The 24,572-nt window shown below is 40.7% G+C and overlaps 1 protein-coding gene across 1 annotated transcript in view; it reads left to right on the top strand.

Moving 5' to 3' along the window:
- Positions 1-6,542: 6,542 nt before the first annotated feature.
- Positions 6,543-24,572, top strand: part of STT3B (STT3 oligosaccharyltransferase complex catalytic subunit B) — a gene marked incomplete at both ends in the record, with an annotated part of 50,702 nt that continues 32,672 nt past the window's right edge. The window contains one exon of the mRNA XM_082015289.1: positions 6,543-6,823. Coding sequence (XP_081871415.1) covers positions 6,543-6,823 — 281 coding nt within the window. The remainder of the gene's footprint in view (positions 6,824-24,572) is intronic.

Genomic DNA, 24,572 nt, shown 5'->3' with positions numbered 1-24,572 from the left:
CCAATTCTAAAGCCTCGAATCATTTGATGCCACTGCAGCAGCCAAAACAATTCAAGTCATATAAAGCCATATAAAGTAGTCATTGCTGAATTCTCTTCTTGATAATGATGGAGTCTTCATTTCAGATCTATAAGGGGGTTGAAATTACACTATCCCAAAGTACCCATAAGCTCCTGTTTTGTATTGCATTGTGCATTTCGGCACAGTTCATTCCACAACAAAATGACTTAAATTCTTTTGCAATTCTGATGCAGTTATTAATGCAGCAGTTGGCTGGAAGAATATCTACAAGTAGTCTAGAAAAAGGCAAGAAGACAACTAGCATGAATTGCTAGCAACAGAAAAGCACTAGAAACAATCCTTTGTAAACTTCTCTTTCCTCAAGGCTATGCACATTTAGACACTATAAACCCAATTATGGAAAAATACTGCACAATATTTACAGAGAAATTTTCAGGCATGGAGAATTCTTTGCTGATATTATACTACAGGATCTTCAAATTTTTTTCCTACTGAATTTGTTAATGCACTGAAGCACCTTTGATACTGTAGAAGAACTTCCCAATTTAAACAACTTGCTCAAATTTATCAGCCAAACTAAAATCAGAAGAGTTAAGCCTTGATGAACTATGGTAATAGTTTACAGACAATGTGCAAACAATACCATCTTTCCCTTCCCCTACATTCAATTGCTACCAGGAACTGTGTGGAATGTTCTGGTGAGGGAGACAAGAAAAATACAACTCAAGGGTGATCAAAATCCTACCAATAAAAAACTCACACCCATTTCAACAGGCTTTAAACAACAACATGCAAATAATTTTCTTTACTCGCTGTCCCTCTGTTCTTTGCTGATTCCACATATCTTACTCTGATGCTGCAACATGTAGCTGGTGTTACAGCTAACAGCAGAATGCCTCTTGCCTGTATTCTTCTCTCCCCTCTCACTTCAATCTAGTGACCAAATTCACCTTAATTACAGCTAAGCAGGAGCAGATCCCATCTATTTAAAATGGTTACATCTCTCACACCACTCCCCAGAGGTTAGCTTTACCCTGCAGCTGGTTCTCTTAGCAGATTTGCCGTTCCCACATAATATTTTAATAAGACCCAGTATCTAAAACTTCTGGGGACTTCACATTTACTTGCTAAACATCACTCTTCAGGTATTTGATGGGCCATTTAGTGACGTCCCTGAAGAAAATAGCCTTTTTTTAAATTTTATTTTTTACTGATCATCCCCAAGGCAGCACATTCCTTCTTACCAGAAGGAATAAAAGGAAAGTTTTGCAAAAACACATGCCTGCAGCGTTTGCCAAGAATAACAAAGTTTTGGTTAAGGTGCTTGCAAACACTAGAGATAACAAAACTCAACACTTCAAGAAAGGTACTTCAGAGGTCCACAGGTTTTAAATGTTGCACAGCACTGCATGCAGGTAAGAATATCCACATGTATAACGTTGAGTATGGTATTTTTTTATTTATTTAAAGAAAGGCCCAGTGTGTGCCTCTCCCTCAAAAGGGATAGGGACTTTGCAGAGCTGGTACCAGCCCACCAAAGGGAAAAGCTGCGTTTCCTCATAAGAAGTGAGGACAAGGTTCATACAAAAGGTGCTGGCAGCAAAAGAATATGCCAGGGGTTGGCTAGGGAGAGCAAAAAGCGTTGTGATTCCTGGCAGGTCTTTGCATGGAAACTGGAGTGATTTTTACCATTGTGCAGGTCATGGGAAAGGGAAATTAAGTAGGATAATTAAGACAGGAGAAGCAGAAGAGGAACATCAACACATGTTTAAATTATTGTAAAGGAAGAGGAGAAATCACCAGTAGAACACTGTCAGGACTAAGTCAAGTTTCTGCTGTTATTAAATTAAATGCTAAATGAAGGCCTTGTCTAAACACAACAGTTGCGCCATTTTAATTCAAATCAATTACAAACCTCATTATACTTACACAGGTGCAAAGCTCTTTGCAGACAATCTTGTATCGGTTCACAATTGGCTTAAGTGATTTACATGTATGCACAAAGGGTTGCACCTGCTTAATTAAACTGATTTTTAAATTATTTTAAACTCATATCATTTTGGCTATATGGAGACTAATGGATAGTTATTTTTAATGCATTAAACTTCAGATTCTCAAGGATAATTATGTGCAATAGTATTATGTTTTCTCTCATTTAAACAGTCATACATTTTTAAACAATGATTATCTAACACATAGCTGAAATTAAGCATCCTCCACCACATCAAGTTATGCTCAGCTGTGCTATTTACATTGTAGTATTCTTCAGTTCAGGAAGTACTGTATCATTAATTTCTAAAACCATCCTTAAAAAAATCTTAACACCAAACTTATTAACTTGTTCATCTGCAGGACCACAAAGTTGGAAGGACTAAGAGACTTGTTTATTCACCTCAAATCTGAACTGCTCTTCAAATGGCTTTCTAAACTAAGGTACCTACTCCTGTTAATAAACACTGCTGAATCATTGCCAATAGAGTTTGGTAAAAAGTATGAATTGTTCTCACCAACCATGAGTTTGTACTTCTGACTAATAATTTATTACCTGGGTCTGTCCATGTGCAGTTTTTTCTGCACAAATTTTGTTTGCCATTCTTTCAATGAACTGAATATCAAGGACTGAAGATCAGTGATACACAGTAGCTGTGTTGACAAATGAGGAGCTTTCATGTGACATTTTCCTGTATGCAGCTCCATGAATTTCAAGATGCTCTGGTTTGTACAACCATAACATGAATTCTGTTCTTGGCATTATCCCCTGAATAACTCCATTATTAAGGAAGCTTTAAAATTAAATAAGACTTTTTTTTTTCCCCTATTATTTTGCATGCTCAGAATGGGAAACTCATTTTCCATATGCAAAATGGTTCATAATCACCACACAAAATCAACTCCTCAGTCACTAACGTGGACATTTTTGTGTTCAAAGAAAACACCACCACACACAGTGGAAGAAATCAGATCAGGTTACCTTAAAACAAATGGAAGAACACAAGAGAATAGAAGCAGGGAAAAAAAATAAAATATATTTTTAAAAAAAGAAGAGATGCAAACCTTCTTCCCCCATCAAGCTATTAATATAGTTGAATATATTTTTCACTAGACGTTTTGCATCTCCTCTGCAGAAATGTACTTTCTATTGCTGTCATGGCAGTATTCTATCAAAATCACCGCATCCTTCCGTCTTACTATAGGAGTCTATGAACTTCCTCCTGTGTGCATTTGTTTGATCAATTTTATTGTAAGACTACTAAACCTTATTTCATACAAAAATCCAAAGTATATTTACAAAAACATTAATAAAAGCTTTTACTAGAACTGTGCTTTTGCTGCTACTAGATTTCATTGCCCAAGCTCTGAGGTATTCAACAGCACAGACATTTGAATGGTTTGAAAATGAATAGGCAACAATATCATTTGTTACCAATGACAAAGAAACATTTTACCATTAGTCAGCATTCAAATAAATCACATTGGGCTGTTTATGCTCAAAAAAATTGTCTGATTTAACTGTCAGTATAGTCAGAATGATATAACCCCCCTGATGGATGTAAAAGTTATAGCACTGAAATTTAAAGTAAACATCATACAGCCTTATCCACACCATGATCTGCAATAATTTTTAAATAAACCAGATTCCCAATAAAGGAAAGTTAACATTGATACTAAATTTTACATAAAAAGAAATTCTGATATACACATTTTTTTTTTTCACCTGATATGCATCATCAGTCCTTTTTGGCTCCGTAACATCTAGAAAAATGGTCAGGGGGCAGAGGGGAAAGACAAAGGTATTCTGCATACAACACTACCATTTAAAGAAGCTCCTCTACTGCACCGTTAAGCTTGAACTTCTGCTACCAAAAGACAGAGTCCCAACTGTGAGAATGGAAATACTTGCATTGTCATTTTAGAAAAGTAGACCAGGACTGAACCTGTTGTAAAATCAGTCAATGCCTTTTAGAAAACACTTGATAGTTGCAAATTTCTAGTCACATTTGCCCTTTGTTCATGAGCCAATTAAAAAAAAAAAAATCCTTCACTTGAAATGTCAGTTGGTCAGCTCATTAAAAAAGCCTCACTGACAACACTAGAAAAGGGGCAAATGTCTAACTTAGTTTATCTTGAACATATAAATGGCCTATTTTAACAAGAGTAAGAAAGAACAGGGTATAAGAGAAGCAAAAAACAAGCCAACCTACCCGCCAAACAAAAACCATAACCCTTTTAAGAGCAAGATTCAGCAAAACCTCAAAATTTTCTGGAAGTTTTCCTAAGCCTTATTCTGAAAGTCTATGTAAAATGGAGTCCTTTAGGAGCAACAGTGTATCAAAGTGCTCCTCTTAAAACATACACACACCTTACAATACAGTAACTCTGCTTTCAAACCCAGTGACCAAGTCACAGCTGTTGACTAATGAAAAAGTTACATTCTCTATAAATTGTTAAACTGAGCTTTCCACTAAAAGAACAACTTTAATAGAAAGGCTTCCACTTTGCTTACAAAGGAACATGCTGTTTTCTTCCTCTGGCAAATAAAATAAAAACACAGACAATAGCAAGGACTAATTGGAATGGTATTAGTTACCTAAGGCTCAGTGTAGTCTCTATCGACATCAGTGAAATTGAACCGCAAATCTTCAGGACCTCTGAAGAGCCATGTTTGGAGCTCAGACAACAAAATCCAAGCTATTTAATTTCAAAAATACAGCCCTATATAGAAGTCACAAAATGAGTTGTTGGTGTTAACAGTGCAAACAATCATGTATTTTTTATTTTGCCTGTGCTTAGTATCATACTTCTTCTAAAAGCAGGCAGTCTCCTGCCATCTTGGAGTAACATGAAGGTCAGACCAACTATTCAAAAAGCATGACTGCAAAAGCTCAGTAGCTTTGTTCTCTTCACATTTTCCTTACAACTGCGGGTTTCACAAAATATTTGAGGAAGCTACAAGTCTCCCAAAGAGCATTTCATTATGAAAACTCCTAAAAGAGAAGCCACCTAAAAGAAAAAAAAAAAAAACCCAGGTTTCCATTTGCTGGTCTCTGCACCAGACTGGAAGTGCTCCCAGCAGAGGCAGGTGGGCCCAGATGCCCTGCAGGTAGCTGCACTGGGGCGAGGGCAGCAAGCTCTCCCAGACCTCAGGCTTGCCTCCCGCTAGTCCGACTAGCTGCCCTAGGGTCAAGCTCTGGCACAATGCTTACTGTGGCCAACAGGACTTCCACCTCGGTAATTAAACGCTTGAAACAAACAGATCAAAGGTACGCGAGCCCCAAGGAGGCACCGCATTGAAGAGTAAGCTCGTACCGTGAAAAGCAAACAAAAGCAGGCTCCAGGGCTGAGAGGTGGGTGACCAGCGCTTAAAGTCAGCCCAGGACCACCTCAGAGTAGGGAAGGGAGCCCCCCAGGGCTCCCTGGGGATGGCTGGCGCTACAGTTGTCACACGTGCACACCCCGCCACAAGCCACAGGGCTCCCCCGAGAGGCTGGGGACGCTGGAGCCGTTACAACCGTTAAAGCAGACCCTCGCGCGCCCGGGAGCTGGGGCACGCCCCCACACCGCGGACTACGACTCCCGGCAAGCTCCGCGCCGCGCGACTCAGGCGCCCCCGCGCAGAGCACGCCGGGAATGCTGCCACCCCGCCGGCCCACACGCACTGCAGCGCCCTGGCACGGCGCCGGTGGCCGCCAGGGGTGATCACCGCCCCTGGGGGTTCCGCCGTGATTCGCACGCCTCGCTCTGATTGGAGCAAACTTCCGCGCGTCACCGCTGCCCCTTTTTTTTAATCCCCCCTAAGGCTGGCAGTGAGTGCAACCTTCCCTACGTGCGCTACCACGCCTTCACGCCCGCCGCTCCGATTGGCTGCCTGAGCTCGCCCCGCCCCTTTTAAATACCTGTCACGCTGTGACAGGTCGTCGCGAAGTTCCTCCTAGAAAGGCTACCGCAGGGATTGGTCCCTCCCCCCCCCGCCTTCACCTCGGAACCCCGCCCCTCCCCCCGTAGCTCCTCCCGCGCTGGGGGGCGGCAATGTCAAACCGCTCGCTCGGCAGGATCCGATCCACCAGCCCTCGCCTCCCTCCGCCTGAGTCCTCGCGCGCGCGCGGAGGCCGCAGCCCCCTGGCGCCGGCCTCGCGCCTGCGGCTCCCCCTCTCCGCCCTCAGCCTGCGCGCGCGCGGCAGCCGGCCCCTCCCCCCGCCTCGAGCCCGGTCCTCGGCCTCGCGGCTCCGCCCTCCTTCCGTCACTGACCCCGCCCCCAAGCTCGACCGCCGCACCGGTTCCCTCCGCCCCGCGCCGCACTGGGATGGTGACGGCGGCGGCGGGAGGCAGAGCCCAGCTCAGCAAGGCGGCGGCGGGGACTGGGTGAGGACAGCTTAGGGAGCGGGCGGGCTCCGCCCCTCCCGTCCCCTCCCCTGCCGAGCCTCCCTCCCCCTGCCCTTCCTCCCGCTCCATCCCCCACCCCTCCTCCGCCTCCTCCCCGCACGCGCCAGGCGGAGAGGCTGCGAGGGAGCCCCGGGTACAACATGGCGGAGCACTCGGCCCCCGACAACAAGCACAAACCCGCCGCTAACTCCGTGGCGCTGCTCAATAGCCGCGCTGGGGCGGGCGGCGGCGGCGCGGCAGCGGCGGCTGCCGGTGGCCCCCCGGCGGGCGGAGGCGGCCTGTCGGGGGGCCTGTCGCAGCCGGCGGGCTGGCAGTCGCTCCTCTCCTTCACTATCCTCTTCCTGGCCTGGCTGGCCGGCTTCAGCTCCCGGCTCTTCGCCGTCATCCGCTTCGAGAGCATCATCCACGAGTTCGACCCCTGGTGAGTCCCAGCCGCTGCCGGACGGGACGGGGAGGCAGAAAAGCCGCCCCCTCACGGCGTGCGCCTTAGGCGGGCGCCGCGCCGTGAGCCCCAGCGATAGAGGGGAGGGGGGGCGGGTGCCTCGCAGGCTTCCCCCTCCGCGGGGATGGCGGGAGGCTGCCGCCGCCTGCCCCCCGCTCCGCCACTTCGTGAACTTGCTCCCCGCCTGTTCCCCGGGCTGCCGGGCGGAGGGAGCCGAGAGCCGCGGCCGCCCTAGGAGGGAGGGCGGGAAGGAAGGATGAGGGAGGCGGTGCGGACGGGACACGATGTGGCAGGTCGGAGGGAGCCCGAGGGGTCGCGGTGTGTGGGGACTGGCGTGAGGGGGAAGGGAAGCCCCGTGAGCGGAGTGGCGGTGCCCGAGCGCTTTGGCGGGAGGGAGCGAGCGCGGCGGCGGCGGAGACCTCCGGGACAGGGAAGGCGGCTGTTGCCCCGTATCCGACGCGGTTGAGTTGCGGCAGGACTGTCCGCCGCGCCGCCCAGGGGCACGGGGAGAGTTGCGGCGCTGGGCGGCAGGCGGGGGGCCAGGCAGCAATCGGGGGCTCCCGCCGCCGTCGTAATGAAGCGGTTGTACCAAATATGACCGATGTCCGGGTCCTTCTGTCGCGGCGTTGGGCGGTGTGGCTTCTCGGAGAGTTCTTTCCTAGAGCCCTTCTCGTCCGGGGAGGGAGGAGGGCGAGGAATGCACTGCAGGAAGTAATCTTCATAAAAGTGACTTGAGGGATTACAGTGAAATGGGTGACATTGATTTACTGCCAGGTGTTTCAAAGCTGCGTTTCTGAGCCCAAGGACTTTTGCTGTTTCCCACGCATCTTGGTTTTTCTAAAGATTGCTTTCCCTCCTGTGGAAGCTGTCTGTTCTTCTCACTCTTGGAGGGGACTGAAACCATTTTATGTATAAGATCAAGAAATGCTGCACTGGTTCCTTGCAGCAAGGCGAAGTGAAAGATGATGGGACTTCTGGGACAGTTTTTTAAATGCAAAAACGTGACAATGAATTTTTTATATTAGTGGCTACTTCATCCTAGGAATCTGTGGATTTTTTAGAACTTTAAGTAGTGTAAGCAGCAGGTGACTCTAGAATAATGAATTCTCTGGTTTTAATTTAAAATTTTATCTCGGACCTTATTGTTAATCGCGTGAAGGGAGGAGATGCTTCATTTTGAAATGCACAGTAGATACTCTGTGTTAAACTTAATCTAAAATTGTTACTGAAGTTTTACTTATTTGCAAAGTGTGCACTCCAACAGTTTCAAAAGCACAACTTCCTCTTTTCCGGTTGTTTTTTTTCCCCCTCGCTTCCCCCCCACACCCAGTGTAGTCCATTCACAAATCATGGCTCGGAATAGTGGATAGAGAACAAGGAATTGCTTTGTTTTTAAATGCTGACTGAAGTAATACAGGCTTTGTGATGTGAAAGCCAAATATCTCAAAATATCTTCAAAACATAAGTAATTGCCCACAATTTAAGTGTTTTTCTGCAAATGAAAATGAAAGAAAGGAATGCAAATTTTCAATTAATAAAGTTAACAATGGGAGGAGTGCAGTTAAACACACCTGCAACGAGGCTAGGAACCCAGGATTGTATCCTGTGGAGTAGTTCTCAGGCTATTCTAATCTAAATTTAAGCAAAAAGACTTTCTATCATGGAGGAAACTTTTTTTTATTAAGCATGCAACCTACATTTTTTTTTACAACTTTATCTGATTTTTATATTCAAAGCTCATCCTTTTTGGATAGATGGAATTATTACGGTGTTGAGTTGCATAACTTTTGTTATTAAGCCTCAAAGGACATTAAAAAAGGTGCTGTGGGAGTTAAGTTCATAGCTGTGGTATGGTTGTAAAGATAAACTTCTGGTTTAAGCAATGTGTAAGTTGATGCAAAGTCATCTTCCTGAGTATACAAACAGAAGGCATTGCTGTCTATGCTGCTCTATGTACCCTTGCTCATTAGAGAAGAGATGAAGTTCACAAAACTCATTGATTTTAATCCAGGTCTGAGAAACAGTTGAAATGTCAAGAATCATGCCAGTGTCATGTTGCTGCATGCCAGAAATGGTAGACGCAAATGCGCTTAAGTTAATTAGTAGGAAAGAGAATATGAAATGGTAGAAACTGTGGAAAAACAAAGGTCTTTGTTGCAGAAGCAATATTGGTGGAAAGAGTAAAAAAATTACGTTTCTCCTAAATACTGTTGAGTAGCTAGGTAGGAATGTTTTTTCACAGTTGTAAGGGTCTTGCAAGTCTGAATCTAATGTGGGAAAGGAGCTTATGAAAAGTGATTAGCGGTAGTGCCCTATTTTTAATTTTTTAACTACTTCTTTAGCAGCTTGTCCAGGTAAACTGGGTTTTCTTATTTATTTTTCAGGACAGTGGCCGGTCTTTGCTGGTGGAACGGTTCCATAGTTTTCTCCATTCCTTTGGCTTTTTCTGTCAAGCTTGCATAGGATATCTTGCAATGTGGTGATGTCACCTATTCTCTAGTATTTGTGTTGTGATCAAGAGAGGAAGCTGAGGTATATTTGATGACATGAGAAGCATGAGGCAAATCAGTTATTCTTTTAAATGGAAGAAAATTGTTGCCTCTAAGGTGTAGAAAGCTTTCTCATTTACTTAGGAATCCAGTTTTCTGGTATGGACATAAGAAACGTAGGAGATCGGGGGTGGGTAGAAAGTGAGATTTGCCTTGGGTTTTCTACATATTAATCGAATCGAATACCAATTTTTTCCTAACATCTCTTTCAAGCTGCATTTCTGACAGTAAAGCTAGGGTTTGATTCGGGTGTAGGGGTGGGGGTGTTTTGTAAAATTAGCCTCCAGGACTTAACTCTGGTTGGCATTTCTTCTAGCAGTGACCCAAATGTAGTACAATAGGCCAAGGCAGTAGAGAGAGGATAGCTTTTGCTTCTGATCTCCATTATAATACAATGCTTATGTGAGGAAAAAAAACTGGTATTTTGAGGTCACCGTAGTGTCATTTACAAACTTGTAACCTGTTCGTCATTACTAGGATTACTGTTTTTTTCCCCTGCACCGAATACCTTTTATGTAGTATTGCCACTTTATTTTGATTTATTTCTCATGTCTTCTTTACTTTCCATACTTGAGCTGGCCCAGAGACTTTGAAAAATGTGGGTACTTTTTGGCAGCTTCTAGGTCAGGTGAGCTGATACATGAAGTCAGTCAGCATTGACTTTAAGTTGTGTTATTGACTGGCCTCCAGCATTTAACTTCAGGATTTCATAATCAGGCCAAGAACTTGAAACATGGACAGTGATGGTACATTGGGATGGACATGTCTGAGATTTGATTCGTCTGTTGGCTGGTTTGGCAGCTGGGTGGACCAAGAGCATAATTTCTGTGCTACATACACACAAGTGCACAGTGAAAGCTTTTCATGAAAGAACAACAACATGTTTAACTCCACTGTCAAGCGAGGTAGTTTTTTCTGTCAGATGTTGCCTTAAATGCCAGCATGGCTGCTGAACCAAGGCAACCAAAATTATGGAGTACTTGAACAGGGACTACTTTCCACGTACTGGTTTGTCTAAAGTACAGCTCCAGCATGCCCATATGCCATTTCATTTGGCTGCTCATATCATATATATATATACATACACGCACATAATCTATGTGTGTGTATATATATATGTATACATACAAGGTAGATATATCTAGCAAGACCTTTGCATCCTGATAGTGCTGCTAAATAAAACAGTAACAACCTTGGGTACATCAGTAGTCTTCAGGGAATGCTATCAAAATAGTAATGTTCATTCTGTTTGCACAGTTTTTACCATTAAGTCACGCATGTGAGAACTCTATCTGAATCATTAATCATATCCCATGACAGTAGATCAAACTTTTGTCTTTCCCTGAGAATTTTAACAGCTTGCGAAACACCAGATTAACACCAGTTATCTGAGGAGTGAAAGAGCTGGCTTAAGCTGGAACACAGAAACTCGTGTGTCCGAGCGCGAGACCCTTGCTGTACCAGCTGGCATGTGCAGGATGGGGCACCGGTGCAATCTTTGTCAGTCACATTTGCCTACCTACTACTGCCAGGAATGTTGTCTCCTACTGTCCTGCCAGTTCCTGGTACTGAACAGCACTACCACAATCTCATATACATCTTTGCCTCTTCTAAACCAACATCATTGATTGTTCAAACCACCAGCTTTTTAACTGTCATCAGGGTGCTCGTTGTTTATCATACCTCACTGAGGTAACGTAATGGTGCTAGTGGGAAGTATGGTTTATATATATGATAGCAATGCACTTTCTCCTCACTGATACCATCACCTACCATTAAGTGGACTTTGGTGAACAGGGATGAACTGGTGAAAATAAACATTGTGATTGCATTTCAGAGGCAGACAGGTTAAAGGAAGTTAGGATTTTGTCTTGGGTGCAGCCAAAAAGACAGGTTTTACTAGGCTCAAATCATGTTTGCCAAATAGATTCTTGAGCTGTTAGGAGCTTTTTTCATTAATGGAAACTTGGATTAGCACCTGTAAATAAGATACAAAAACTTCATTAAAATACAAAGTGTAGCTCAAGTGAACATTAGAAGTGGTGTATGCAATTGATTGAACACTGGAGGTTGTGTAAATGTATTGATTTCATTGGGAGAGAGTAATGTTGTAGTTGTGTGTTGTAATTGGCTGATCTGATGGTTGCTTTTTGGAGTAGGAGTTCTCCTCTGTCACCCACTGTGCAGTCCTGCTTTTTTCTTTGTGCTTGTTCTAAAGCAGTCACAGTGAGTTGATTCAATGAGGTAAATTATCAAAATACTGTAACATTTTAGTTCCCTGAGCCTGCCCACCATCAGTTTTTATATTGCAGGTTAGTTTCTTATTTTTGAGGAAGAATATGAATGTTGGGAGGGAATGTAAATAGCAACTGATTTTAGAGGGTAAACTGGGATTGAGTAATAGGGTGGAGACACGTAAATATAAAAACAGAGCTTATTAAGACACTGGAGCAACAGGAGCGACAAGGGAAGGGCTATATAGCAGTGAATGAGAGTGCCTTAAGCTGGTGTTCATAAGTGGAAAAAAGGTTCATGTAAAGAGGATGATAGTGTTGATAATCTCAATTAACAATGCTCAATCTGTAGGCAGATGTGTCCCACCTGGATAATTCATCTGGCCATTGCTGACCTGCCTAGTCTCTTCTTGCTGGGCAAACAGACAGCAGATTGTGTAGTAAATGTGTTCTTGAAGAGTGGCAGCCACTGTCATCTCCAAACTGCTGTCTTTCTGGAGGCTTTCAGCCCATTGCATAATCTTGTTGAAGGTGAGTACGTGAATGTGGATCTGTTTAGGAAACATTTCCCATGCACTTTAGGATTCTTTTCCCAAATGCTTCCTTTTGTTTATAATCTTTTGACAACTTCCAGAGCTTGGGAAAGCATTTGATTCCAGTCCAGTTTGAATATAGTCACTTTGTATTGATTTTGAGATGTTGCAAATGTCATGAGATTAATATTAAAAACTTACTACAGTATCTTCATTCACAAGCTTTTTGATTCTATGAAGTAAGGAGTATTCTATTTATTTCTATTTTGTAGGAATATGTTTTAAAAGATTGTGTACTTACTGTTAATGAGCAGTTGGATTAAGTATTTTGTGACTTTTTTCTAAATGTAAAATACAGACATACTACATTTGAATCATGAAAGTTGTTTACACTCTAGTAAATAGTAATAATTTTAGCAGGATTTCAGGTAGCCAGGTAGCTCAAATTCCTTTCTGCCATTTTATTATAGTAGGTAAAATATTTTAGCATAGTCTCCAAATCTGATTTAGTGGGACTTGGGTGTTCATGAAGGGCAAGTTTAGAGATTTTTATTTTCTTGGAGAATAACCTGCTAGGTATCTTCCCCATCCCCCCCTTTTTAATGAGGAAGATCCAGATCAGGCATCTTTTTTTGATCACTTCTATTGCAGTATGACATTGGTTGAGAAACCAGTCAGTCTGGCTTTTGAGGCTTTCTAGATTATAAAATAATAAGTCCTCTATGTCCAGGGACTTGAACAGCTTTTCCTTGTTCAGGTACTTGAAGGGTGCTGTTTTCAAGCTAAGTAAACTTTTCTAGAAGGTTGATACTGTGTTAACAGTCAAGAAGATGTGCAGTTGACTGTACTGAAATTTTCTACTGCTTAGAAAATTGCAGAAATAGGTAAATATTAGAAATTTAATAGAAGGAGGACAGTCTGGAAAAAGAACATTGGACAGTTGAAGGCATAGCAGAGACTCTGCTTTGTGAGTGGGGAGACCTCAGGCTAGATTTGATCAGACTGACGCAGCTGAAAAGTGGTTCACCATGTGGCCTCATAAAATAATATTCATGTAAGAATCAAACCTCTGCTCCATCTTCACTATTGTTTTCTACTACCTATTACTTAGAGGGTAGTGTTTCTTTCCTCTCTTGCGCAACCTTTAATTGGCATAAAAACCTCATCAGACTTCATGTGGGTACAGTAACGGGGTTATGCGTAAGAGGGTAGGAGGGGCAGTGCTCATCAAACGTGTGCAGTGTATGGTTGAGTACAGAGACTATCCTTACAGTCTTCTCCTGGAAAACATAGGAGGTGAGACAGTGCTTGCAAAGTGTTGACTCTTTTATTGATTTGTGGATAGCAGAATGAAACTTGAAAAGGAAAATATATCGGAATGTTTTATGTAGACTGGGTCAAACTGAACCAGCAAGTTTAGCTTTTAATGCCATGATTTATTTTTTTTTTTTTTAACGGTCTTCAGCAAATGCTCCATCTAGTCTAGTGTTTGTGAGTAAATGCTATGATGAAAATCCTTGACTGGACTTTTCTTGGCAGATACCCTATTATTTGAGCATCTTAATATGTTCTGTTTCTTAAACAGAAATTTGATTTGATTACATAGGGTTATGGTGGTTTATAAAGGTTACCTTTTGCTTCCTATCATAATTTGGTCTCTAATAGTCTCTGGTTTTGGCAGCATGTAACCCTAATACTAATGATCTTAAATCTGTCTTATGTTGAACTGGTGAGGGAAGCAGAGAACAAAAATTTTGGGCAGTAAAGCTAGAAGGAAAATTAAAAATCCTACAGGTACTAATAGTTTTTAAATGGGTTGGGAGTAGTCTGGGTTTAGGGAGGTATCTTCGCTGTTCCACAAGGACCTCTTCTGATTCAGTCAGGTTGTTTCCCATTTAAAGTCTTATCTGTGCATGTGCTGCAGAGTTTCCTTCTTAATGTTTGAAAATTCTGTTCTTGCAAGCCCTTTGCGGTAGATTTGTGCTGACTATTCAGGGCTAATCCTGAGGGCTTCTTTCTACTCTAGCAGAGCCATTGAAGCTGCTGCTTTCAGAGCCTGGGGAGCCTGCACTCTGTAGCAGGGCATGTGCAGATGTTTTTATTACCATTAACTCCTTTAGCAAGGCTTCTAACCATCAGCCTTACCACTTGTTTGGAGAACAAAGTGAACTTAGGACAAGTATTGCTATAGTCTTCCTGTGCTTCACATCTATGGTAAAGTTTAAGGTATGTCCAATGGATAGACTTCATTTCTGGCCCTATAGCTGAGCAGAGCTTGTGATCTTTATTGGAGCTGTTGCTGGGAATCAAGCAGAAGTATTTTTAATGTGCGTAGCCGGTAGGTCTGGATTTGAGAGGTACCATAAAATTGACCCTAATGCTGCACCACACCTTACATAAGTTGAAACAGCCTGAGGAATTAATTTAAGGACATAAATACAAACAAAATAGACGATCTCCTGTATTTCTCAACTTACTGCTGCCTTCCCAAGATAAAGGTCCTTTGGCATATGCAGAATTAAAGGCTTCCTATACTTCAAAAGTTCTTGCTATTAAGTGAGGCAGTATCCTCGTGCTTTAGAAAAAGAAATGGTCTATTTTAAACAAGGGATAACTGAGTGTTTGTACATGACTGCTTCTAAGAGCAGGAAATGGTATTTAAAATGTCTGTCTGCTATGGGGGACCCAAGTCCAGTATCATACATTACTTTTTAAAAGGGCCCATTTAATATAAATGTCCGAGGTATGTAGACTGCTACAGTGCTTATCGTATCATTTTCTATGGCAGTTGATTTATATGGGTTATGTTAGTTTATTAGTTAAAGAGCATGTTGGAGTTCTGTTCAGCTGATAGTCCATGAAGACAGAATTGCAAAACACCTTTTCAAAACTTCCCTCACTTAAACAAACAAAAACCCTTGGGGAAGGTATATTGCAACTGAGGATGCAAGTTTGGTTTGGTTATTGATTTTTGGTGGTGTCCTTAATGGGATTGCTGTTATGTTTTAGACTGTTTTACACAGTATTATTTACAGTTATTTAAAAAGAGTGGCTCACTGTACGCATGGGTACCACCTGTCCTGTTTGTTGCATGGTAAATGGATTTTGCAGAAGGGAGAAATAGCATGTCATTATGTAATTTTAAACTGTTCTAGCACATGTGGCTGGGAAACCTACGTTTTGTGAGTTCTTTGCTATATTTTTTTCAGACTCTGTGTTCATTTTTTGGAATTGTTATACTATAAATGGTAGCCAACTTCTTTACCTCCAAGGAGTGTGATTTTATTTATTTTTATTCCAATCTTTCCAATGGATATTTTTAAGGAAATCTAGGTATGGAACGCACCTGTCTGAGGATGCAGCTGACTGGAAAGACCACATGTTAAACAGAATACTTGCATGCTATAGCCAGAGGATTTGAAAATTTAGCAATGCATTTTCTTGTTGTAGAAGCAAAACATAACAAAATAAGCCTACTTGTCCTGAATACTTTTCTTTGTCTATGTTTATCCAGCTTTTTTTTTCCGGTAGTCTATTGCATATGTCAGATGTGTGTCCTTCCTACTCTAAACTTATCCCAAGCAACATTTGGAAGTTCAGCTGAATAACTTAGAATTTCATAAGTATTGTTTGGAATGTATATCTTGAAAAAGGCAGTTTCATCTTTGTGGTTGAAATATTTGAAGTTTATCATTTGGGTATTAATTTGGGAATTAAAATGCTTTTAATTCTTTCTCTGGTAATAGATAAAATGTCTTCAAGTTGCAATTCTTCTAATTTAGAAAGCCAGTGAAACAAAATTGGAGCTTTGGCATTATTACTTTGATGTTAACAATGGAAGTAAATGGGTGTCTTTGACTCTTGTTCTACAGTAAAGTGAGCCATGAAAGCCCATGCAGTGTTTGAGTTTTCTAAGAAGTTGTATAATGCTACTGTTTTATTTCATACAGGTGACTAGAGTGATTTATCTAATGTCAAATGTCTGAAGTAATATTTGAAAAACTGTTGCATATGTCTCACAATTCATTTTACGCTGTAACAGTCTTAATCTTTCATTTGCCAAATAGAAAATGGATTTTGACACTGGAGAGACTACCTTAAACATTTGCAACAGTATCTTAATTTGTGATGTCTCAGGTCAGCTAGTAATGACAAATGTAATTTTTCTTCTAAACATATTCAGGACCCAAGGAATTTTTAGTGCTTTAATTTAGTGCTGTAATCCACCACTACTTCACCAACACTCCCTCCACACCCCCACAGTAAAGCCCGATTTTTGCTTGGGAGAAGACTGTTTTGTGTCAAATAACATCATGCTTCTAACTTTTATCACTGAACTTTATTTTCTAGCTTTTGCTTTAGTAAGTGAACTTCAGAGTCCCTTATTCCTTACGCTTCCATCATACTCCAGTTTCAACACAATATTCTTACCTATGCCCATCATGTGTTTGCTTTGTGATAGAATATTCCATACAGTGCCGTCTGCTGTCTTCTTTCAGTGCTCTCTTTAAGAAGAAAAAGCCACAGAACAGCTTTAAACATTAGTTGAATGGTACTTTTACCTGGGAAGTTAAGCAGTGTTGTCTTCTATCTCAGTATCTAATATGCTGTTCTGGAGTACCCGTAGATATCATTTGCACATTGAAAAACACATGGAAGATGATTCCAAAGGTTCCTTTGAGAACCTCCAGAAAGCTGCTGTGGCTGATGACAGTTCAGAGTCTTTTGAATTAAGTCTTACCCTGAATATCTACACTATGACGAGGTGCTGCTAAGCTTGTCTTCATCAGTATAAATTGGCCTTATTTGCATCTACAAGTGGAGCAGGTCCTGAATTTCCCATCATTTCTTGGACACTTCCTGGGATAGTTTTCTGCTGTGTTAACAAGTTAAGGCAACTTGCAGAAATATGGTAAGTACAGGTGTCAAGATCTGCAGCTAGATGCAGGGAGAAGGAAACTCCAATTTTCCAGTGGCAGTGAGCTGCTCTATTGGCACATACCTGATCCGATTGCAAGTATTCATGAGTTTTCTGACCATGAGTTATTGAGGGGTGGACCATATCAATAGCTTCTGCTAAAGCTCTTCTACTCTGCTTGTAACTGTTTAAAAGTTCTGCCAGAAATAAGATTGTCATTGCTTAAATGGTTATATGGGATGTTGGGAATCTAGAGCCAAATCCCTTTTCTGAACCAGGAAGGCTAACTCTAGTTTTCCAATTTAAATGCACATTTATGGAGAAAGAGTTGAGGGGGCATATGGTCTGATGGGGATTGAAGCGTGAAAGGTCCTAGAACAGGCTGATTTAATTCAAGTTTGGGGAGCCAGGAGAGAGAAGATTTAGGAATGTGAGACTTGAGAACTTCTGCTAGGTCTTTCCCAACAACTCTCACGTACCCCTGCAATACACATCTCTTCAACCCTGCCTGATCTGCAACTTATCCTCTTGCTTTATTATCCTTCGTTCCCCATTCCTTTTCATGAGCAACTAGACATTCATTTTACCGTACCCCATTTTATGTGGCAGTGGGGGAGAAGAGGAAGGCATGGTACCTCAAGTCAGTACTTGTTATTTAATAAAGTGGCATTAGAAATTAAACTCATCCCTTTTACTGTTCATTAATATTAGACAGAAGGGCTATAGCGGCCAGCTGGCTACGTTAGTATACAGTTTGGTAAAGGAGGTGATGTGTTTTGGAAAGTACATGCTCCTGGACATATGATAGATGAGGCAATGGTGGGTGCAGTCTATGAATATTTTTGTAATAGCATTTGTGGCAGAAAGGCATCACAGCTTCCAAGCATAAGTGTGTAATATTAAACCTATGTCATCTTAACAGTGTTCCCTCACCTCCACATTTTTATTGTATTTTCTTCTGTTTTTTTAAAGCCCCTTTAAGGTCACTTGTAAACATGAATTAGATTTTACTAAAGTGACAGAGGAACACAGTGAAATAGTTTGATAGCTACAATATAGTAAGACTGAGCAATACTAGAAATTCCATCAAGTAATGAGAAAACAAACAAGTAACTTTAATTTCACATTGTACATAGCAGGAATTTAATCTTAACTATAAATACCGTCTTTAAAGCTGAGCATGTATTCACTGCACTACACTTAATCTGTAACACTTCTGTGAGGATACCTGATAAAAAGCAAATAATGTTTTGTTATTAAACTTTTGTGTTTCTTGTAAATAGTCTTTAAAGAAACATTGGTAACCATTAAGTACAATTCTTAACAGGCTGAATTCAATTCAGTGAAAACTTGGCATTTTTTTATTTAGACTTACTTGAAACAGTATGAAGGATATAAAATAGATGTAGTGGATGACTGATTGACTCATTTTAAATTCTGCTTGCCGTACTTATTTTAGAATAAATCAGACATTGAAAGTGGATCAAGAATGCAAAACACAGTTAGAAAGATAAACTCCAGTCTGTGTGTTGTAGGGAAGGATGAAGACTTGTTGTCATCTACTTTCCTGGTCTTTGTTTATTTTATTGGTGACATCCTATTCCAACATAAATTTCCTCCACTGTGAGACTATGCAGTCACTTAGCAAACAACTGGAAGTCTTTCTGCCCTCAGCTGGAGGCCACTATCCTTTCTGTCGGACTGTATTAATAGATCATGTGAGTACTCCTAATCTGCTTCAGAAAAGATCAGGTGAAATAGTTTAGATCATCTTTAGAGTGGTTTGCTTTTTAGCTGTGATTCAAGCTAATTTGTCTGATTTGGGCACAGAAGTGGATTAGGAGTACTGCACTCCTTTTAGCTAGCAAACCTCAGTTGAAGGATAACTGTGACAGTTAAATTTGGGCGAGAGTGTAATTCAGTACAAGGCATCCTGGAGTTGTGAATCTCTCCCTGCACCCCTAACCCCCTCTTTTGCACTTTGTGCTATATTCAGCTTTGTTTGATTAGGGCATAACTAGATAATTGGATCTATCTCTAAGTTTCTGCAAACCCTGGGCATATTGTGTGGTTTTTCTTCCGCAGATGGCTATGTATGTGTGCCTATAAACGTACATACAACGGAAACTTACTTGATGAATGCAACATTTATGTCTATTTATGTCAGGTTACTGAAGGGTTAAGCAGAATTTGAGCAGACATATTTAAGTTAGGTAAAATTAGGTCTTTAACCTGGCCTCAATCATTGGACAGAAATTGTTCAAGTTAGACTATCTGGTTCTGCTCTGATGATGCTTTGTATTACCCACTCCAATATGTTAACTTTTATTTTTTCAGCATTCATTGTAGTAAAAAGTCAGTAAGTCAATATTGAAACAGATGGAGCTGAACAGGTGCTCTGAGAGGTCCAGCTTCTTGGACTAAACATAATCTACCTACAGAAAGGACAACTGAAAGAAAGCATAGTCAGAGAATTCAGGTACCTGAGAGCTAGTTGCAGGAGGAGGATAGCAGGTGCATTAAGAGATGTACTAAGGAGCAAATATTTAAGGAATATTAGATGAAACACTACATTATTTTAACTTGCTAAACTGACTTAGACTGACATGCAACCACAGCATTGTGGTTTCTTTTAATTTCTGTGAGCTAACAAAAAACTGTGTTGACATAATCTATACAGAGTGGTTTGATATCTAATGTCCGATTCTGTCTGGACCTGCTCTTTGTAATGCTACATGGAAGTTCAAGCAACAGGCTGTTGGTTATTGAGGGGTGAATGTAATAGTTTCTGCTAACGCTCTTCTGTGGTGCCGTAACTGTTTGAATGTGCCAGAAATAATATTGTCATTGCTTAAATGATTGTATGGAATGTTAGGGATCTAACGCCTCTTTAAGTGTCCTGTTTACTTTTTACCATGTCTTGTACAGACTGCCAGTCCACCTTGCATCCACACTGATTCCTTAAATTTCACTTAATGGGAAGTAATTGCGAAGTTGGTTCAACTGCATTTTGGTGTAGCTAGTACTACAGTTGTTGCCACTGCATTGTAGCATACAGATCACTTTATTATGTAATAGAGAAGATGACTGTGCCACATGCTCCCCAATAGTTAAAATATAATTAAAGTACCTGCAGTGAATAAGAAGTATCCTTTATTTTACTCTATATTTCACACTACTACAAAACTTAGTATTCTTTTCTGCATACATATTAGATCTTGCTACAGTATAGCAAGGTACTATGTTTGAGATCAGCTTAATAGGAGTCCACTATAGTTGTTTAGGTGTTACAAGTTGCAATTCCTTTCAGCCAACTGGACCCTCATGTACCAGCCTTTAACTTGGAAGGTCCAGAAGTTAAGCTGCAGTTAACTGCAGATCCAGTTAAGTCTGTTTCATCCAGAAGAAACATCCTTCTTGAACATATTCTTGAATTTGGTGCAAAGCCTTCAGAGTTGCAAGCCTTCAGATGCAAGGCAAATGCACCACAGAGTAGTCCAATAGCACTCAGGAAAAAACCCAGATATAATATTCTAGGGGCCTCTTTAGTTTGTGGTGGTTAATACTGGATTGAGCAGAGAAGTGATGCCTCTCAAGAAGCTGATGCTATCAAAAGATAGGGAACCGATACTGCCATCAGTATTGATGCCAGTCTAGTATAGTATCTGCAGTGAAGTGTATGTCCAGTAGAGAAGAAAACAAGCATTCAATTTTCTCCTGTAGGAATATCAAATTATTCTGTTTGCATCTTATTGTTGAAACCTCGTGGGAATTTTGACTGTCAGAAGAAAAAATGGCATCATCACTTTCTTTTTAGGTCTAAAATGTTGTTAAATGTTATGAATGACAGACTTCATTGGCAATGGTTGTCTTTTAGCATTGATAAAAATAACTCTTCTAATAATTTGCTTTGAGACATGGAATAGTTTACAAGCAAGACAGGAAAAAGTCATGATAAAGTGTAATAGGCATCAAAGGAAGTGTCTGAAACTGTAGGCAGATATACACCCACTACAGTGATGATGGGAAGCATGTCATGGCTTCAGATGTCATATGTGCAAAGTATAAGCTGTGGTCATGGAATGCTTTAAAAACCTTGCAGCTCTTCAGCAAAAATACTGCATATGCCCTGGGCGCTCTGAAGAAGTTAGAGTGACTGTATGCTCCCTGTAGAATTTCATATCATTAAGCTACTGGCAGCATGCAGTTCCTGATTTTAGCACTTGCTGTGTGTGACGTCTTATTGCAGGCAGTGGAAATACCATGCCAAGTAGCGGCAGTAGGAATTCTGTAATCCTTCTTAAACACACTGGGGGCATTTCGATATTCTTAATGGTTACCCTATAACCATTCTGGTATTCTTCAGGATTTCCACTGAGCATGGTTGAATGTTGGACCTGAAGGAATAGGTGCCCTTCTGGTTTCTTTTTTTTTTCGCCCACCCCCCCACCCCCCCCACCCCCCCCCCGCCTGGGCTTTCATTGTTCTTCCCCATCAAGGATTATTCTAATGGTATTAAAACCAGGAGGAGTTTCATTGCTCAGCTGGATGCCAGGAACAGAAACTTCTTTCTCCTTTGACTCAGAATTTCCATCTTTTCACATCACTGCAGAACTTCCTGCCATTTTATTATTTCAGCATACTATCCTTCCATATAACAAAGGAATCTTCGCCACATTTTTCTGAGTGACTATGTTAGTTCAGAATTAGGAAATCAAAAGCAGGATCATGGCCAATTTTGAACCTGAGGAAACTCAGAATGATAGTACTGCTGCCAATTCTCCTATCGAACATTAGACTTCTGGTTGACAGTCAACTTGCAGGATGTGTATTTCTATTTTCAAATGCCCTTATTTGCAACAAAACCCCTAAAGCTTAGTTGGGCATCTCTAAATGTAGGGCGCTCTTGGGAACTTTCACAAAATACCTGATATTAGTTGAGGCTTGTTTCAGAATACAAAGAGCAATTACATATCCATATATTTTGAGATAAAGTCATAAAGACTAAACCATCAAAAATTCCATAGTTAACCCTCTAAAAACAACAGCATTAGGACAATATTAAACTCTGCATCAGCCAAAGCTTTTATTTTTCTTTTTGGTGGACTTGACTTAATAATTGTCTTTTTCAATCAACTTTAGTAAGAACTGTGCAAACATGTTCCATGTCTCTTGTAAAAGAATGGGTAGAGTTAATGTGTTCGTGACTCCTGGGCGTGTGTCCAGTGAGGTGCAGAAGCTCCAGCTGAGTGTGCAAAGTGATAGCATCTTCCACATAAAACTGTGGGAGGTCTGCATTTAGAGAAATTCTGGAAAAAAGATCTGTGGACACAGAAGTACATGATTATATATAAAAGTTCTAATTAGGGACAATTCATGCAGTGTATCTTTATGTTTGTATTAGGTTTAAGACCTAATAAAACCATTCTGCTAACAACAGCTTAAGTTAAAAAGAAAGGAACACGAGATTTTTCTGAAATAAAATCGCCTGGTTGCTCTTCCATTTTGGAGTTATGTAAGTTTTGGCTCAAGTAAATGGAGGACCACCTTCTGTCTTGCTGGTTCTTGCACATGCGGAGCGCAGTGTGTGTTTTGTCCATTTTTAACTGTGAGGTCCATAACACCTTGGTTTTGTGTTGTGGGTGGTAGGAAAGACGTTTTACCTGTCGTAAGTACTTTTGCCTACAGGTATTGCTGGTGCAAAATTCTGATCTTGATTAGTTGAAACTGGCTTAAATGTCCACACATACTTTTCCAAGGTTATAAACTCAACACAAGTAAGCATTTTCATCATGAGAAATCCTGCTGTAGTGCATGGAATTCGTTATGTGATTGATGGGGTACTGTGCTTGCATTTTAAAAACCATATGCAAAACTCGTTGTGGTAATTGGTTATTCGTAGATACAGACTTCAGAATAAGTCTTTCAGGATGTTGTGCTTGTAGTATAATGTGTAGGCAAGCAGGTGTTTTAAAATTTAATATGGAATACTGTCTATGTGTTTCTTCGTTTCAGTGGAAGTTACTGAACTTTCTCGTTAGATTTTCCATGAAAGTATTGTGCTGAATAAATTCTTCCTTTGGATACAAAAGATATGGAGTCAATCTGCAACTATCTTTTTCAAGAATCTAGACTTGCCATCTCTAATTAGATGCTGTATGGTAGAATTGATTCTGTAATCTACATTTGCATTAAAAACTGACTCCTAGAATTGCTCAGATAGCTTGTAATGTTCACAGTTTGTATCATGTCATTTTTCCAAGTTTGCAGATGTGAAAATTTTGTGCATCTGCAGCTGAAGACTTTTAGAGCACAGAAGCTTTTATAATTGCAGGCTTAGCAAATTTTCAACAGATTCTGCCAGTAAGGAGATTACATATTCTCAGATGGCTATAAAATGCTAGATAAAAAGTCTAGATGATGGAGCAATAGTAGCATGAAATTGATAGGGTTTTATACAGTCAACATTCCCACAAGCAGCGACACTCTGGTCTTGCGCTGTCTTGTAATGGGAGGGTCAAATTAATTCCCTCATAGTCAGTGTAATTTGCCTTAAATGTTGTTAAGATCTGGATGAAGTAACTGCATTGCTGTATGTGTGCTCTTTTCCTATATGTTCTTTCTCAGTAGGCTGAATTTTATTTGAATGTTCATCTTAAATTGTACTTTTGTCAAGGAAATACTAAACTTAGGAATGTCAAAGCCAAAGATGTCTCCTTATAAATACAGCAATAATTGTTGCTGTGAAGTACTGGAGAATTCTGTAGCTCCTGGATAAAATGAGTGATCACTGTAACTAGCATTAGCTAATCATGTTACAGCATTACCTTGTGTCATCAAAAAAGTAATTCATAGGGTGGAATAAAAATCAAATCCAAGCATGAACAGACAGTTAAGGTTATGTATTAACAGTACATAACATATAACTGAAAGCTTTACAGGCTTTATTTCATAAGTTGCCTAGTTAAGCTTTGCAAATTAATATTGCTAATAAAAAAAAATTATGCCTCTGCTCAGTTATTTTGCTGTTGCTGCTTGTGCTCTGTTCTATGCTAAAATTGAAATATGCTTTGAAAATGAGAACCGTATCTTTATTAACTCATCTTCAGTTGTCTACTGAACCAACTATAAAAAAAGGTATCTCCAATAGTGCCACAAAACTAATGGTAACATGCATAGAGCACTTTTGTGACCATTAGAGCATCTGCCAAAAGGTTCAAATTATAATACCAGCCTAATTTGGTGGTTGGCACTTTGAATTCTGAAATGTTCAAAGACTTAGGATCGTTTGATTCTTTTAAAGCTTAGCTCAGAGGAGGAGACATTTCAAACTACAGACCTGACAGAGGCAAGGAGAACAGCAGAGCATCACTTTTCCTCCTAGAACGTCAGCTAAAATAAGAAAAGTCAAAGCTTACTGGTGTTTGTCAGTAAGGTCCTTAAGAGCTCTACTCTGCTGAATGTTTGCAAGTGTGTATCTTCACAACATGGACT

This window comes from Phaethon aethereus (assembly GCF_964289735.1).
Source record: "Phaethon aethereus genome assembly, chromosome: 2".
NCBI classification, from domain to species: Eukaryota; Metazoa; Chordata; class Aves; order Phaethontiformes; family Phaethontidae; genus Phaethon; species Phaethon aethereus.
The sequence above is the reverse complement of the archived record's forward strand: the minus strand, read 5'-3'. Positions and strand labels throughout refer to the sequence as shown.